General features: G+C 35.3%; 1 protein-coding gene across 2 annotated transcripts in view; it reads left to right on the top strand.

The window, feature by feature from the left end:
* Positions 1–10,980, top strand: part of LOC110033268 (putative tRNA (cytidine(34)-2'-O)-methyltransferase) — a 31,437-nt gene extending 20,457 nt beyond the window's left edge. Inside the window, exons 4-7 of one of the 2 annotated variants that reach the window (XM_020737195.1) lie at positions 644–702; positions 1,248–1,308; positions 1,386–1,439; positions 10,536–10,980. In XM_020737195.1, the coding sequence (XP_020592854.1) occupies positions 644–702; positions 1,248–1,308; positions 1,386–1,439; positions 10,536–10,814 (453 nt within the window). In that variant the 3' untranslated portion in view covers positions 10,815–10,980. The remainder of the gene's footprint in view (positions 1–643; positions 703–1,247; positions 1,309–1,385; positions 1,440–10,535) is intronic. The other variant, XM_020737194.1, reaches the window with a different exon arrangement.
* The last annotated feature ends 3,561 nt before the right edge of the window (positions 10,981–14,541 follow it).

Here is a 14,541-nt window from a genome sequence, read left to right as displayed (position 1 = left end):
TCATCAGGAAGCAAGAAGAAGAAGAATAGGAGCTCGAATGAACCTAAGCTGAAGTCTTTGATACCGTGATAACTTTGGAGAGGCAGAACCTGGAAGAAGAAAATGCAAGAGTAAAGCCGAAAGAGCAATGGCTGATAAAGTGTTCATTTTCATTGAAAAACCGAGTTGGATACAATCCTTACCATTATATGAGGGTAGGTGAAGCTTCTAGATATAGGAAATTACGTTACTTGCCTTTATATTATACCTCAAGAATATTTAGTGTAGCCTATTCCACTCGCTATTAGTCTTTGCTGTCTGTGCTTCATCTAATCCTTGAGAAATATTTTGCAATTAAGCCCCTAAAGTTTTGCTCCAATCTCTATATATTTTTACTTTTGAATGGCCTGTGTGAGAACTGAGAACTAAATAGGGAATATGATGAAGGGAAAGATGAAGTGATAAAAAATTGGGATGAAATTGTAAAGAACTGACGACTTCTTGAAATTTTAAGCTTGATGCCATTGGCAGCGATTTTAACCTTGCGAGGTTTTAAACATGCTTGGGTTTGAAATTTTTTGTACAAGATAGTTTTACAGCGGTGCTAAATTGTTTATACATATTTAATTTGTTATGATGCTTACATTACTCTGATTTTTTCCAGCCTTTAGGATACAAAATAGATGACACCAAACTTAAGCGCGCTGGATTGGATTACTGGCCGTATCCTTTTGTTAAAATCTTGAGTCTATCAACCATATTCAGTTTTATGACTATGCTTTTACTTTATTTTTCTGTTATATTATGTTCTTTTCCTTACCGTTCTGATTTTTCTATAGTTAGCAAAACCAAAATTCATGCATCCTCATCCATGCACTTGTATACTTTTCGTTTGTACATACTTTATTACTTTTTTTTTTGGGCATTTACATACCTTGCACACAATTCTCGTGTATTACATTTCTCATACCTAAACTTTCATATTTGCACATATAACACTCGATCTTTAATATCACGTAAAAAATAACGCTATTATCATTTTTTAAAATGAAATACACCTTTTCATGCTTTGGTTTAAAGTACCAAAGTGCTATGTATGTAAATATGGAAATATGAAAGTTTGGGTGTGAGATATGTAAATACATAAGAATTGTGTGCCAGGTATGTAAAATTTCTTTTTTTAAAAGTATTATTGCTTTTTGTTTTAAAATTGGCTTAATGTTTTTGATTATTTTGATTTATTTCTAAATTTGACCAATTTAAAATAGATATGTAGTGGTTAAAGTTCATGGATCATGGACTGAATTTCGAGAATATTTCTGGCAACAGGTATTTACCTCTTTTCTTTGTAGAAGTACATTCTTATTTGATTTTGCCTTTTGTAATTAGCTGCTTTTTTATTTTAGGAGGGAGAAAAAAGATTGTTAGCATTCACCAAGAAAGGAACAAATATTCACTCCGTGAGTTGCAGTCTGTTTATTTATTTTTTTTCTGGTATATGATAGGGACATTTATTTACATATCAATCAATTCTTATTTATCTACATATCTAACGCTTAAATCTTCTTAATTACATACATAAAACTGTAATCTTTAAGATCACATGAAAATTACCACTAGTGCTGACTTTTTAGAAGTTAAGTACACTTTTTCATGCATAGGTTCATTACACTGAAATGTTATAAGCGTGAATATCATACTTAAAGGTGTTGGACATTCAGGTACGAAGGAATTGTGTGGTATGCATGTAAGTTTCCCTATATGATATTGCCATGCACTGGGAATTTCTAGGATGATGCTAATGGCTTATGTTGTTTGTGGTTTTGCTGCATAATGAATAATGTGGCTACCATTTTAAGCTTACATCATATGCGCATGAATTTAGTCAATCAATTTTGGTGCGGAGGAGTTTTCTCTGCAGTTTCTCTTTGATCTTACTTCATGTGATGATGAACTCCCTGGTTGTTAGAGGACCTACCTGTCTACATGGCATTGATTTGATATAATGGCTCCTCTGCATAAGTTTTCAATGGTGCCAATAAATTAGAGAGAGAGAGAGAGAGAGAGAGAGAGAGAGAGAGAGAAGTTCAAGTAGGATACTTCGTGCTTGGCAATTGATTCGACTTATGCACGGTGAACGCAAGTGCACGGATCGTTCAGATAATAGAATAAATCGAGTCCAAAATTGATTTCACAAGAATTGAAGCAAACACAATTCGGACGGTTGATATCTCTAATTCTCAAAATATTTTAAATGATTGTATAACTACTACACATTGCTAAATTAAGTTTGAGATGAAGTAAACTGGTACTTCCCAATATAATCTCAACTCAATTTTTTTAACTAGAGAAAAAAAAATGAAAATTAACGAATTCAAAGGAGAATTCGCTTAGCCTAACATGTTTGTAAACTTAACACAATGAAATCTCTTTATTTAACCAACAATTACAAGAGTTTACAAATGAACATATAAAGAAAGATAAAAGAACAACAATACCTAGAATCTTTGACTGCAGTTTCCAACTTTCCTTATGAAAGACTTTCTTATTCCTTTGCCTTGCTTCTAGCCTTCCTCTCTGCACATTCCCTTTTGTCTCCTTGGCTAAGTAACTCTCACGCACGCTTACCATCAAACTATACTCATTCACTATCCAAGACAAGACTCCAAGACTCACATAAGACTCTCCACACACTCCTAATGTCCTCTCTTCAGAATTTAAGTTTTGCTAGCACCAATAACTTCCATTCTAGCCTCCAAATTTATTATTTTAAATTAATAACTGTCTTGATTAGTTCGTTATGCTGCGGCGCTTAATGTGTAGTATTGCGGCTAGGGGTGTAAATAAGCCAATTCGAGCACAAATCATAGTAAACTCAGGCTTTGCTCTCTTGTCAAAATAAAAGCTCGAGCTCGGCTCATCATTTTATTATGAAGCTTGAGAGCCCGACTTAAGAGCTCAACGTAGAAGCGTGTTGTCGGAGGCAGCCATGGCTGGAAGCATGTCATCAGAGGAAGTCATGGCAGGAGCTTGTCGGAAAAGGCATCAAAACCATGGAGGTTGCTATTCGAGAAGATGACACGATCAACTTTTTCACGAAGGGAGCTTTCGAGAAAATGCCAGGCTGTGTGAAAATGAATGGTTTTCCAATAAAAAAAGAAAAATAAAACCATAGAAAGCTTTATTTATTTAGCCAACTTTTAAGCATTTACTTTATTAAGATGACACCAATAATTTTATCACCCATGCAATAGTTTTTTTTATTTTTTGAAAGCAAAAGTTTTTTTTTATTTAATCTATTAAATTTGTATTTTATATTGAGTCAATTCGCGAGCCTACAAGCCAAGTCTTATTGAGCTCACACTTGAGCCCTGGCTCGATAAGCTCGACACATGCTTGTTAAAGTGTCGAGTTCGAGTTGACTCTCCTCATTTATACCCGTAATTGTGGTTCTATGTCAGCATTTCGGGTATTAGTATTGAGGCACCGAGCTCTCTATATTCTAGCTCTTTGCTCTATCTTCGATTGTGCTGCGGTGCTGTTAGGTGGCATTGCGACACCTCGCTCTTGGGAAAATTATTGTACAAGCTCCCAACATGATGCCTAGGAGTTGGAGGTACTCCGGTGTAAACGAGTTGAGTAGAGCTTGAGCCTTAAGCTTGATTAATTGTATCGAGCTTGAGCTCAAGTCTATGAGCTCGAACCGGCTAACAAACCAATTTATTATAAAAGTGAGAAAATAATATTAATTTAAAGTGGTGTAATAAAATGACAAATAGAATGAACAATTATGTGAGAAATTATAAGAAATCACTTAATATAAAATATAAAATATTATTCTTTTTAACATTTTTAATGATTTAAAAATATAGTCATCAAATTAAATATATTTTGAGTATATTTAATATTAATATTTTTTAAATGAGATGACTCATGAGCTAAACGAGTCTAGTTTGTTAGCTCATCGAGCTCAGTTCACGAGCCACTTATCAAGCCGAGCTCGAGCCGGCTCATGAGTTGGCTTAACTCACTTGCAACCCTAGGGGGGTAGCGCCACTACACTACCTTTGAAATTTTCATTTCTTCACGCCTCTTGAGTGATCATCACATAAGGGTTTTCATGTAAAAAATGTATAGAACAGTGTAATATTTGCAGAAAAAAAAATGAAATTAAGATTAATTTAGACATATTTTTAGTGTTTTCTCATTAAAAAACAATCTAACCGGCCAAGAAAGAATGTTAGCATCTTTATAATTTTCCCATATAGACCTGATGTATTCAACAATCCGCTTTGTTTTTTAAACTTTTATCATAATGCGCTTTTCTTTCTGTCCATCATCCTTACATTTCTTTTGTTCTCTTAGAGCAATCTCACAATTGTGATATTACAATCAATATTAGTTTTTGACATTGTAAGGCGTAGTGTGCTGAATCGTTTCTCTTGGGAGCAAAAAGGACCACCACTTATCGCAATATTGGATAAGCTTTAACAGACAATGGCCAATCTATTAAAATATGAAGATAAAATTTCTAGTTTAACTCACACAATTTTCCGACATATCACTCTCAACTCATCTTCTATAAAGCACATTATGATATCTATCAACATTTACTGAATAAATTTAAGCTTGCTAACTGCCACCTTCAAGCGTTATATGAAGAGATGGCTTTAATGTGATGAAGCATCCTATGAACGAAAGAAAATATGAAGTGGAGGGAGAGATGAGGAAGATCAGCTTAAACTTTCAAAAATAAAAGAGTTAAACTCTTGAAATAGAGGGAAGAAGAGAGGAAGAAACTCTCACAATTGAGAGGAAGAAAATAACAGTACTGGCTACATAATATTTTCTATTTTCTGTCCTTGTTTTAATAAAAAGTGGCTGCGTTTTCTCCCAGTTTTTGATATAAAATGTTATATATCTATCTTTATCTTTGTATGTATGAAAAGAAAGCTTTGTTGTACTTCTCTTTAAAAATTTAATATAATATTTGATCTCTATGAGATTACAGTTAACTTAGGTTAATATCATTGAATTTTGTAAACTTATTTCTTATGAATGTAATCTTCAGTGCTTATTCTTCATCTTCCTTTAATTTTGTTCAATATTTTTATGCTATGCTGACAATTAATATAAGAGCTTTGGTCTAAAAAGTCCTTAAGCCCGATATAAGGACAAAAAAATCAATGCCAAAAATTTAATGGCCAAGACTTTGGATATTAAATGATGCAAGTAGAAGATTATTAAATGATGCAAGTAGAAGATTATTCATCAACGTTTGAAGGGATTAAAGTCTTCTACTATTGATCAAGATGAGTGGGAGTTGATATATAAACAAACATTGGGGGTTATTTTCCTATCTTTGACCAATAATGTTGCCTTCATTATTCTCAATGAAAGCACCATGGTAGGCGTAATGAAGACGTCATCAAATATGCTTGAGAAGCCTTTTGTTGTTAATAAGGTACATCTTATGCGCAAGTTTTTTAATCTCAAGATGTCCAAAAGAGTCATTGTTGTTGAGCACATCTACAATGTTTATTTGATTATTAGTTAGCTGAGCTCTGTGGACATCAATTTTACAATTAAATTTCTGTTTGAGTCTATTTTCATTGCTTCTTGAAATGGGACGTTGTAGCAGCAGTTGTCAGCGGCTCTCATTTGACCAAGTAAATTAAAATTAAATGATGTTAGAGACCTCATCCTCAATGAATGCATCTGATATGAATCAAAGCCAAAATCATGAACAAATTGCGAGAATTAGGTGAGAGGGGCGCCAAATTAAGGCTAATCGATTAATACCAAAGCAAAGAAGCAAGATATAAGGGTGATATTCAATTTGAAATGTTGATCTTCTCTCCACGAACTCTTGATGCCGCCAGGAATAAGACGATAAAAGGCAGAGCTGTAGGAAACAAAACATAAAACAAACCTTAACTACGTAGCCCTAATAAATACTCCCCAAGTTCCCCCCAAAATTTCCCACCAAAACTCCCCATAATTCTCCTCTAGTCTATGTGAATAAGGGCTACAAGGTCACCATCTTGGCGTTGGAATCATCCGTGGCTAGTCTAGACCAATCCCTCTTGAACCAGTGTGTGTGCAGAAACCTGCAGAGCCTGCATATTAACAGTCCCCTCTCAAAGAAGCACCTTGTTCTCAAGATTGAATGCTGGAAACTGCTTTTGGATCATTTCATACGGCTCCCACACCGCTTTCTAATATGACAAATGTTTCCACTTAATCAATACCTCCTTTGCTCTCGTTACTCCTTGACGCACCCCTTCGACCTCCAAAGGTTTTAGAATCACCTCCATGTCCTCTGTCCGTGTCGGAGCTAGTGAAGAGAGGGGGCATGATCTCCACACGCCTCAGCTGTGTTACATGTAAGACTGGATGCAATGAGAATGAAGGTTGTAGCCTCATACCATATACCACTGCCCCAATGCATGCCGTAATCTCATAGGATCCAAGTATAGTGGGAAAAGCTTCTTGCTTCTTTTGGCTAGTGTCTTATGAGGCTACAAGTATAGTGATAATCTCTGCTTTTAGCATCTCTCAGATCAACTTTGCTATCTCATCTTTCTGAATATGAGGATGCTTGTATGATTTAACATTGATAAGAGAAACTTCTTCTTTCAATGTGATGACATGCTTGGACTCCCTCGTTGCCGGAAATCCACTAGGTTGTTGAAAGATGTTGTGAAACTACTGCAGAAGCTGTTGAAAAACTTCAGGGAATTGTACTGACTTGAGCGCTCGCATCTCCTCTATACTGTGCAACTCCACTAAATAGCCCAACACTGATCATCGTATCGCCTTGACCATGATTTTTGAGTGAGACCATGGTTTTGCATAGGCTAGCATCTCCTCTTAGCATCACCTTTCTCCCCTCCACTTGAATCTTCATAGTCAAGGATTTCCAATCCACTTTCATCTTTCCAATCTTTTATAGCCACTTCATCCCCAGAATCACACCAGTGCTTCCGAAGTCCAAGAGAAGGAAGTTCTTTACGATTTGTAGGCTCTGTGCTGTCAATACAAGTCCCCTCCAAATTTCCTGACTTTTCTCAACATTCTCTCCACAACCCAATTTAAGATGAAATTGTGAGTGGCCCCAACTATCCACCAACACCACTACTGGCCGATCCCCCCGATTTGTCCCCTCACCTTCATGGGGTGATTTGGAGTAACTCCCACCACTGAGTTGAGGGACACCTCCACTACATCCAAGTGTAAGTGCTCCTCTCCCTTTATTGTTTCTTCCTCTGACTCCTCACTGTCTGTCTTCTCCCCCTCACTAACGAAAAGGATCTGGATCGTCTAATCTTTGCATTGGTGGCCTGGGGCATACTTCTCATCACATCAAAAACACAATCCATTTGCTCTCTTGTACGACACCTCTACCTCTATGAGGTGCTTGAGGTTGACCTTGGGACGACCTCTCTGTATTCCTCTCATTCGGTGCCTCCTTCTAAGATGACAGCACCTAGGCCCTTGCCGTCATGGTCATCGCACTGTTCTTGTAGAATCCTCAAGTGGTGCCACTTTTACTGGTTTTCATCATCTAGTTCTTGTTTTCCATCGTCTCCCTCAATCCTCACGGTTTCAATAGTCGGAGTGCTACCCATATGTCGAGTTTTATGCCCTTCATGAATTCACCTCCAATCCCGCTTCAAAAATCCGCCTCATGAATTTCCATCCAATCATGTTTCAGAAATCCTCCTCAGTCATCTTAACAATAACTTGAATCTCTCACTGTTCTGCGACAGTCCCCTCCCGAGTCAAGACATAGAATTGCTCGTGTACGTCTCTTTCCTGAATGACTCAAAATCGTTCCAACAAGTAATCCTTAAATTCCTTCCACCATCGGATCATGTATCTAGCCTCCCTCTACTGAAACCACGCTAGGGCTTTCCGCTCAAAACATAACTCTGCTTTCACGAGCTTCTCTTCCCCATGTAACCCATTCATCGTGAAATATGCTCCACACGATATACTCACCCATGTGTGTCTTCCCCTTCGAAGATCGACATCTCCAACTTTCTAACCCTAGCATTACCATCTCAACTTCTCCCTCCTATGTTCCCCCCATATATTTAGGGTGAAACTCACTCCTTCGATTATAGTCATATCCCATTTCGGTTTCTCTCCTCCCTTATTTGTGCTCCTCCCAACTCTTTGCATAATCTCTCCTCCATGTTTAAGGCCAACCCTTCCATCAGAAATCTCTAATTCCCTCTCCTCCTGCCTCCCACCCATCAGAGTCCTAGGGGGAAATTCTTAATGTTGGATGCTTTCCTCCTCATGTTACTCTAGTTCGATCTCTTTCCCTTGTTATAGATTCTCTGGTCAACCCTTGGTTAGGGTTTGCAACTTGAGCCGCCGGCGGAGTCTTAGATTAAATCTCAACAAGCTTCCTTACCATCTGTTCTAGGCTCTCGAATCGGTTGTCAATGTCGGATAACCTTTCCTCTATCCTTGATTTAAGTTGTCCTACTTCTCCTTCCAATTTCTCTTCCAACACAACAACTTTCGATGTTGCCTCTTCTGCAAGTTCGTGCACTGATACGAATTTGATATGATCCGGAGCCAAAATAGCGGACAACTTGCGAGAATTAGGTGAGAAGGAACCCAAATTAGGGTTAATTGATTAATACCAAAGCAAACAAGCAACATAAAAGAGTGACCTACAATTCAAGAGATAGATCGTCTCTTCACGAACCATAGACACTAGTATGAACAAGATGACAAAAGGAAAAGCTTTAGGAAACAAAACATAAAGCAAACCCTAGCTACTTAGCTCTAATAAATATCCCCCGAGGTCTTCTCAAACTTTTCCCCTAAAACTCTCCTTAATTCTTCTTCTTGTGTACGTGATTAAGGGCTGCGTGGGCCCCACTTGGGCGCTTGAACATCTCCAACTGTTCCTACGGTTTCCGCCCCACTAGGCTGGGTTGGTTGGGTCTAGCCGGTCCAGATCGGTCCCTACTAGACCGGTGTGCGCACAGAAATTGGCAGAGCCGACATATTAGTATAGTACAACACAAATAGGTGAAATTTGGTCCCTACTAGACCTGTGTGCGTACAGAAATTGGCAGAGCCAACATATTAGTATAGTACAACACAAATAGGCGAAATTTCTTCTATATTGAATATTGTTAACTAACGCGGTCCTCAAATTAAAGGTAATCACCAAAACATAGACATCCAAATCTCTATTTTATGAGATCTAAAATATATATTATAATAAAAGGAGATTTTTAAAATTCATGGGTGGGTGTTGAGTGTCGACACTATAGAAAGCGATAACATATGATGAAAGTCTACCTCAAAAGAAAGCAGGAATAATGTAGGGGGGGGGGAGGAGAGAGAGAGAGAGATATTGCTACTGAGGAAGAAATTTAAGATGCATTGATCATCACTGCTGATAGTCGAAGAAAATCATGGATTTTTTAGACTAACTCATCATTTCATTCTTTTTCTTAAAAAGCACTCATGACATGTGTTGTTTTGCAGGCAACTTGAAAAAGTATTTCTTGATAATGATAAACCCTTTCATATTGTGGGGATTAGTGATGTGATACTTTAAATCATGAACGGAATTACACAGAAGCTAAGGTTGTACAACTTGTAGCAGAAGAATTTAATGTCATATTCAATACTGGCATTTGGAAGGTGACCAAAGGAGTTATGTTGGTTACCCAAGCAAATAAGATACTAGCATAAATATCATAATAATGGGAGTTGTAACATATTCCTACATTGTAGAGCATGTTGAATTAGAAGATTCATTTAATTTTAATAAAAGATATTAGATACCATAAATGATTATATATCAATCTTTGCCCAACTCCTTTGTGAAAAAAGCTAGAAAATCACAAAGATTTTCGAAGCTTTTTAATGTTAGCCCATATTCTCGTGCTCTATATTATTTTTCACTTGTTAATCCAGATGAACCCAAATGCTGTGGAGAATGAGATTTTATTTATAATTTTCTAGAGTGATATTTTCGTAAAACATTCTATCTAATAGCTCATATTAATACTTTTGATTATAGATCGATCTTTCAATGATTAAGTATTTTGATGACCATAGAATCTAGTGATCTCGAATTTGTTGGATTCCTCTTATTAAGATACTTGATTTAACCACTAAACATGTAAGATTTGTACTTTATTTGATCCTTCATTTAATTTTCGTGCTTTATTATATTTGGGTCTATTTGAACCCAAATTAGACCACAATTGATGTCGTTCAATTCTTCTCATCGAAACACTCATTTTGATAGTAGACTTGGTAAAATCAGAGCTCAGATGATCCTAAATTTGAGTTTAGAAAATTCTCGCATCCAAAATGCATTGAAATTCTTGTTTGATCGGGTGATTTTATTCTTCATATTAAAACTAAATTATGCCATTGACAAGAACTGCAAGGACAATACCTGCAGGATGCATGATCCATGCCCGCTATTTTAATTTCACTTCATAGGAGCTTCCTTTTCTGCTCAAACTTGCCCAATAAATTGTAACCTTCTATCATCCATTATTTTGCAGGACTTCTCGTACCGGCGAGGTGACTGGCTAGTATTTGGATCTGAGACTTGTGGCCTTCCACCTGAAACCTTACAAGACTGCAACAGAGAAGGGATGGGGGGCGGCACCATTCGCATTCCGATGGTCGACACCTACGTTCGCTGCCTCAACCTCTCTGTTAGTGTTGGGATCTCTTTGTATGAAGCAGCCAGGCAGCTGAATTACGAACAGCTTCAGTTCCCCTCAGATGCTGCTAGAGGAACCCAAAGTCTGTTTATCACAGAAGATATATTTGCTTAACTTCAACGCACAGGGAATTCTTTTTTGTATTAAATAATGGTTAGAATTTTGATGAATCAGTGGGAACCATTGGGATGCATTCCATTTCAGGATTTCTTTTTTTTTTATTTATATAATTTGGTGTTATGTCTTAAAGAATAATTATAGTTAGCTTTTCTTCTTCCTCATTTTTGTACTAGAACATGTTAATTAAAATGTCTGTTACGCTCTTTCCAACAGCCATGTTTAAGAGGTTTTAAGTTGAGTTCTATTTATCAAAAGTTCAATTTAAATGCATGTGCTTATAATCACCAAAATCAACACAATTGGTGTTCATTTTCAAATTTTGAATGATCGGATTCATAAGCATATATTTAGCCTACGAAGATGTACATGCATGGTACATGTTACTCAATTCTAATGTATTTAGATATATAACACCTAAACTTTAATTTTTAGGTATATATCACCTTCCCTTTATATGAAAAACTTGTATTTTGATTTTTAAAAGTGAAAATAGTGTTATTTTATGTGATATAAATGATTTGGATGATAAAAATGTGAAAAATAAAGTATAGGTGTTAGATATGTAAATACATTTATGTGGTGTCTATGAAAATGGCACAATGTCAAGCCTTTATCCTTTAAGTGGGGTCGTTTACATGAATTCTTTTTCTCCATTGCGTCCTATTGTCATATTTTCATTTAATCATATTTTCATTTAATTCTATATTGTCATATTTTCATTTAATTCTAATAAATTAAGATCATTTTTTATACAATATGCTCAAGTTTTTCTAGTTCTAACTATTTCTTTCTTAAAATAAGTCTAATCTAAAACATCTAGTCCTCTATCTGGACCATGAGATGGTTGACGTTTAACGTGCTAAACCTTCTAAGAGATTTATCTCTAATTTTGTCCACCAATGAAGCTATATCAAACTCAACACATATATATTCATTTCACATTTTGTCTCTAAGGGTCAAGCCACTCATCCACTTAAGCATTCTCACCTGAGTAACTAACACTTAACTTTATTTTATGCTTTTCTTTTAAAGGCTAACATTCACGATCATTTTATAAAATTTTACTTTCAGTTTAAGCAGTACTTTTCTATCACACAATATGCTAGAAACATTCCTCTGCTTAACTCAACCAACTTGAATTCTACTAATAACATTCCCATCTGTATCACCATAAGAAATAATAGACCCGAGATATCTAAAATGTTTACATCTCTTAATGATTTGATCACCCATAGTTACAAATCTGACACTAGAATTACTGCAACTAAAATTACATCAATGTATTCAGTTTTAGTGCTACTCAAACGGAGGCCTTAGACTCTAATGTAGACCTTCGTAATTCATGTTTTTTCTGAACTTTTTCTCTAGTCATCTGTACAAGAAGGATATCATCAGTGAAAGTATAAACCAAAGTTTATCCTCCAGCAAATGCCCAGTAAGAGCAGCCATAATTAAAGCAAAAAAAGATATGGGCTTAAAGCCAATTCTTGAAGTAATCCCACTGAAATAGCAAAATATTTTGTTAATCCTCCTTCTGTTGGAACATAAGTAACAGCTCTAGTATACATATAATTAACAACTTGAATATAAGTCATATCAACATCTATCTTCTCTAGAACTCTCCAAAGGATATCTCTTGGAACTTTATTGTAAGCTTTTCTAAATCAATAAAAAATCATCTGTAAATCCTCCTTATTCTCTCTGAACTTCTCAATCAAACCTCTCAATAAATGTATAGCTTCCATGGTAGACCTGCCCTGCATAAATCTAAACTAATTATGAGAAATCTTTGCAGCACGTCTTTGCAATAAATGTATAACTTCCATAACTTTAAAGTATGACACATCAAATTAATTCCTCTATAATTTGCACACTCTTGTGTATCCCTTTTATTCTTAAAAATGGGGAAAAAAACACTCTTCTTCAACTTCTCAATCATCTTTTTAGTTTTTAAAATAATCTTAAAAAGTTTAGTAAACCAAGAAACTCGCAAATCTCTTAAATATTTCCAAACTTCAATTGAGATGTTATCAAGTTCTATTGATTTTCATTAAAGCCTCGTCAACTTTTCTTTTACTAATGTGATGGTAAAAATAAAATATATTATTATTATTATTAACGATATTAAGATCTCTAAGGTCGATTGCATTTTGAAAAACTTCGTTGAAAAGTTTATCAAAATAGCTCACCCACCTATGTTGAATATCTTATTTCAAGAAAAAAATATTTTTAGATTTTCATCTTTAATGAACTTGACTTAAATCTTTATTTTTATTTTCTCTTTATTTCGCTAGTTTACACATATATTTTTCACACTCTTCAATATCTAGTCTATTTTAAAGTTTACTAAAAGCAGAATTTTTAACATTACAAATTGTTTTCTTAGACTCCATATGAACCACCTTATATTATCTCAGTTCTCTAAACTTGTACATTTAAACCAATTTTCATAACACAACTTCTTTTTAATTTATCTTTTCTATCCCCAATTATATTAATTTTTAGAACATTATCTTTCCAACTCTTATCTGTAATTATACTACACCATTTCTAGTGCGACTCCTATCTAAATACCAAAGTTTAAAACTCGAGCTATCAATCTCCTCAGCATTTTCTCCAACCCGTATAGTTTCTTAAATACATAAGTATTTATCTTCCTATAAACTATAATATCAATTAATTTCATTAATTTACCTGTGAAAGTACCTATATTCCAATATCATATTGTAATATTAGTTTCATTGGTTAATTTATTTACATGTATCCATCCGTAATGTGAGATCAATTGCTAATTTGACACTACACCCGTGCGCAAGTGTAGCGGCTCTTACACACTTTTCATTGGATTCAAGTCATACAACTAGTAGCTTCTAGGGGATGCCCTAGCATTTACATAATGATCTAAATGATTGATGTCATGATTTCTTAACAAATTTTACACTGGCTGTCAACTAAACACAACCCCCCACTTTTCATATCGGGGGCTTGAGACTCGACAATCACAATATTATTATAAATAACTATAAACACTCACATATTTACAATAATTAGATATAACTAACAACAACTCCATGAAATGATATTGGTGATAATGAAATATTATTCTCTGTGCAGCAATGACAGCGATGAAAACTTCAATGGCTTTGTGATGAATCCACAGTGCTAAATAATGGTTACTCTGGCCAACAAAACTCAGTTTCATGAGAAAATATTGCGTGCAGATGAGATGGGTGCGAATTAGGTGTAGATTGATGTTATTCCGGTGGTATTATGATAGTATTGTCGTGCAATACCACCAGAATACCAACCATCCACACCTATGGTGTCCTGCGTAACATTTCCTCGACCTTCATATGTATATATGAGAAGAGCGGATGTAAACGATTTAAGTATGTTTATTATTTTGCTTTAGTATTTATAAATTTTAAAATTCCTTAGATTCTCTTTTTAACTTTAAATAAATAAAAATAAAGAAAACTAGTTATTACGTAGCCTAAAAGAAATTACCCTAAAATATATCAATCAAACTAGTAAGCTACATTTCCCTATTTTCCTACCACGAAAATAACTTAAATTTGAAAGGTGCATTTACACAGATACCACACAATTCTTATATCTTTATGCATCTAATGTCTATATCGCTCAAATTTTTAATTGCACATAAAAGTAGGGGTGTAAACGAGCCGAACACGAGCGAGCCATGCTCATCTCTTGTTCGGCT

The sequence above is a fragment of the Phalaenopsis equestris genome, unplaced genomic scaffold (assembly GCF_001263595.1).
Source record: "Phalaenopsis equestris unplaced genomic scaffold, ASM126359v1 Scaffold001116, whole genome shotgun sequence".
Classification (NCBI taxonomy): Eukaryota; Viridiplantae; Streptophyta; class Magnoliopsida; order Asparagales; family Orchidaceae; genus Phalaenopsis; species Phalaenopsis equestris.
This window is presented reverse-complemented; position numbering and strand designations above follow the sequence as displayed.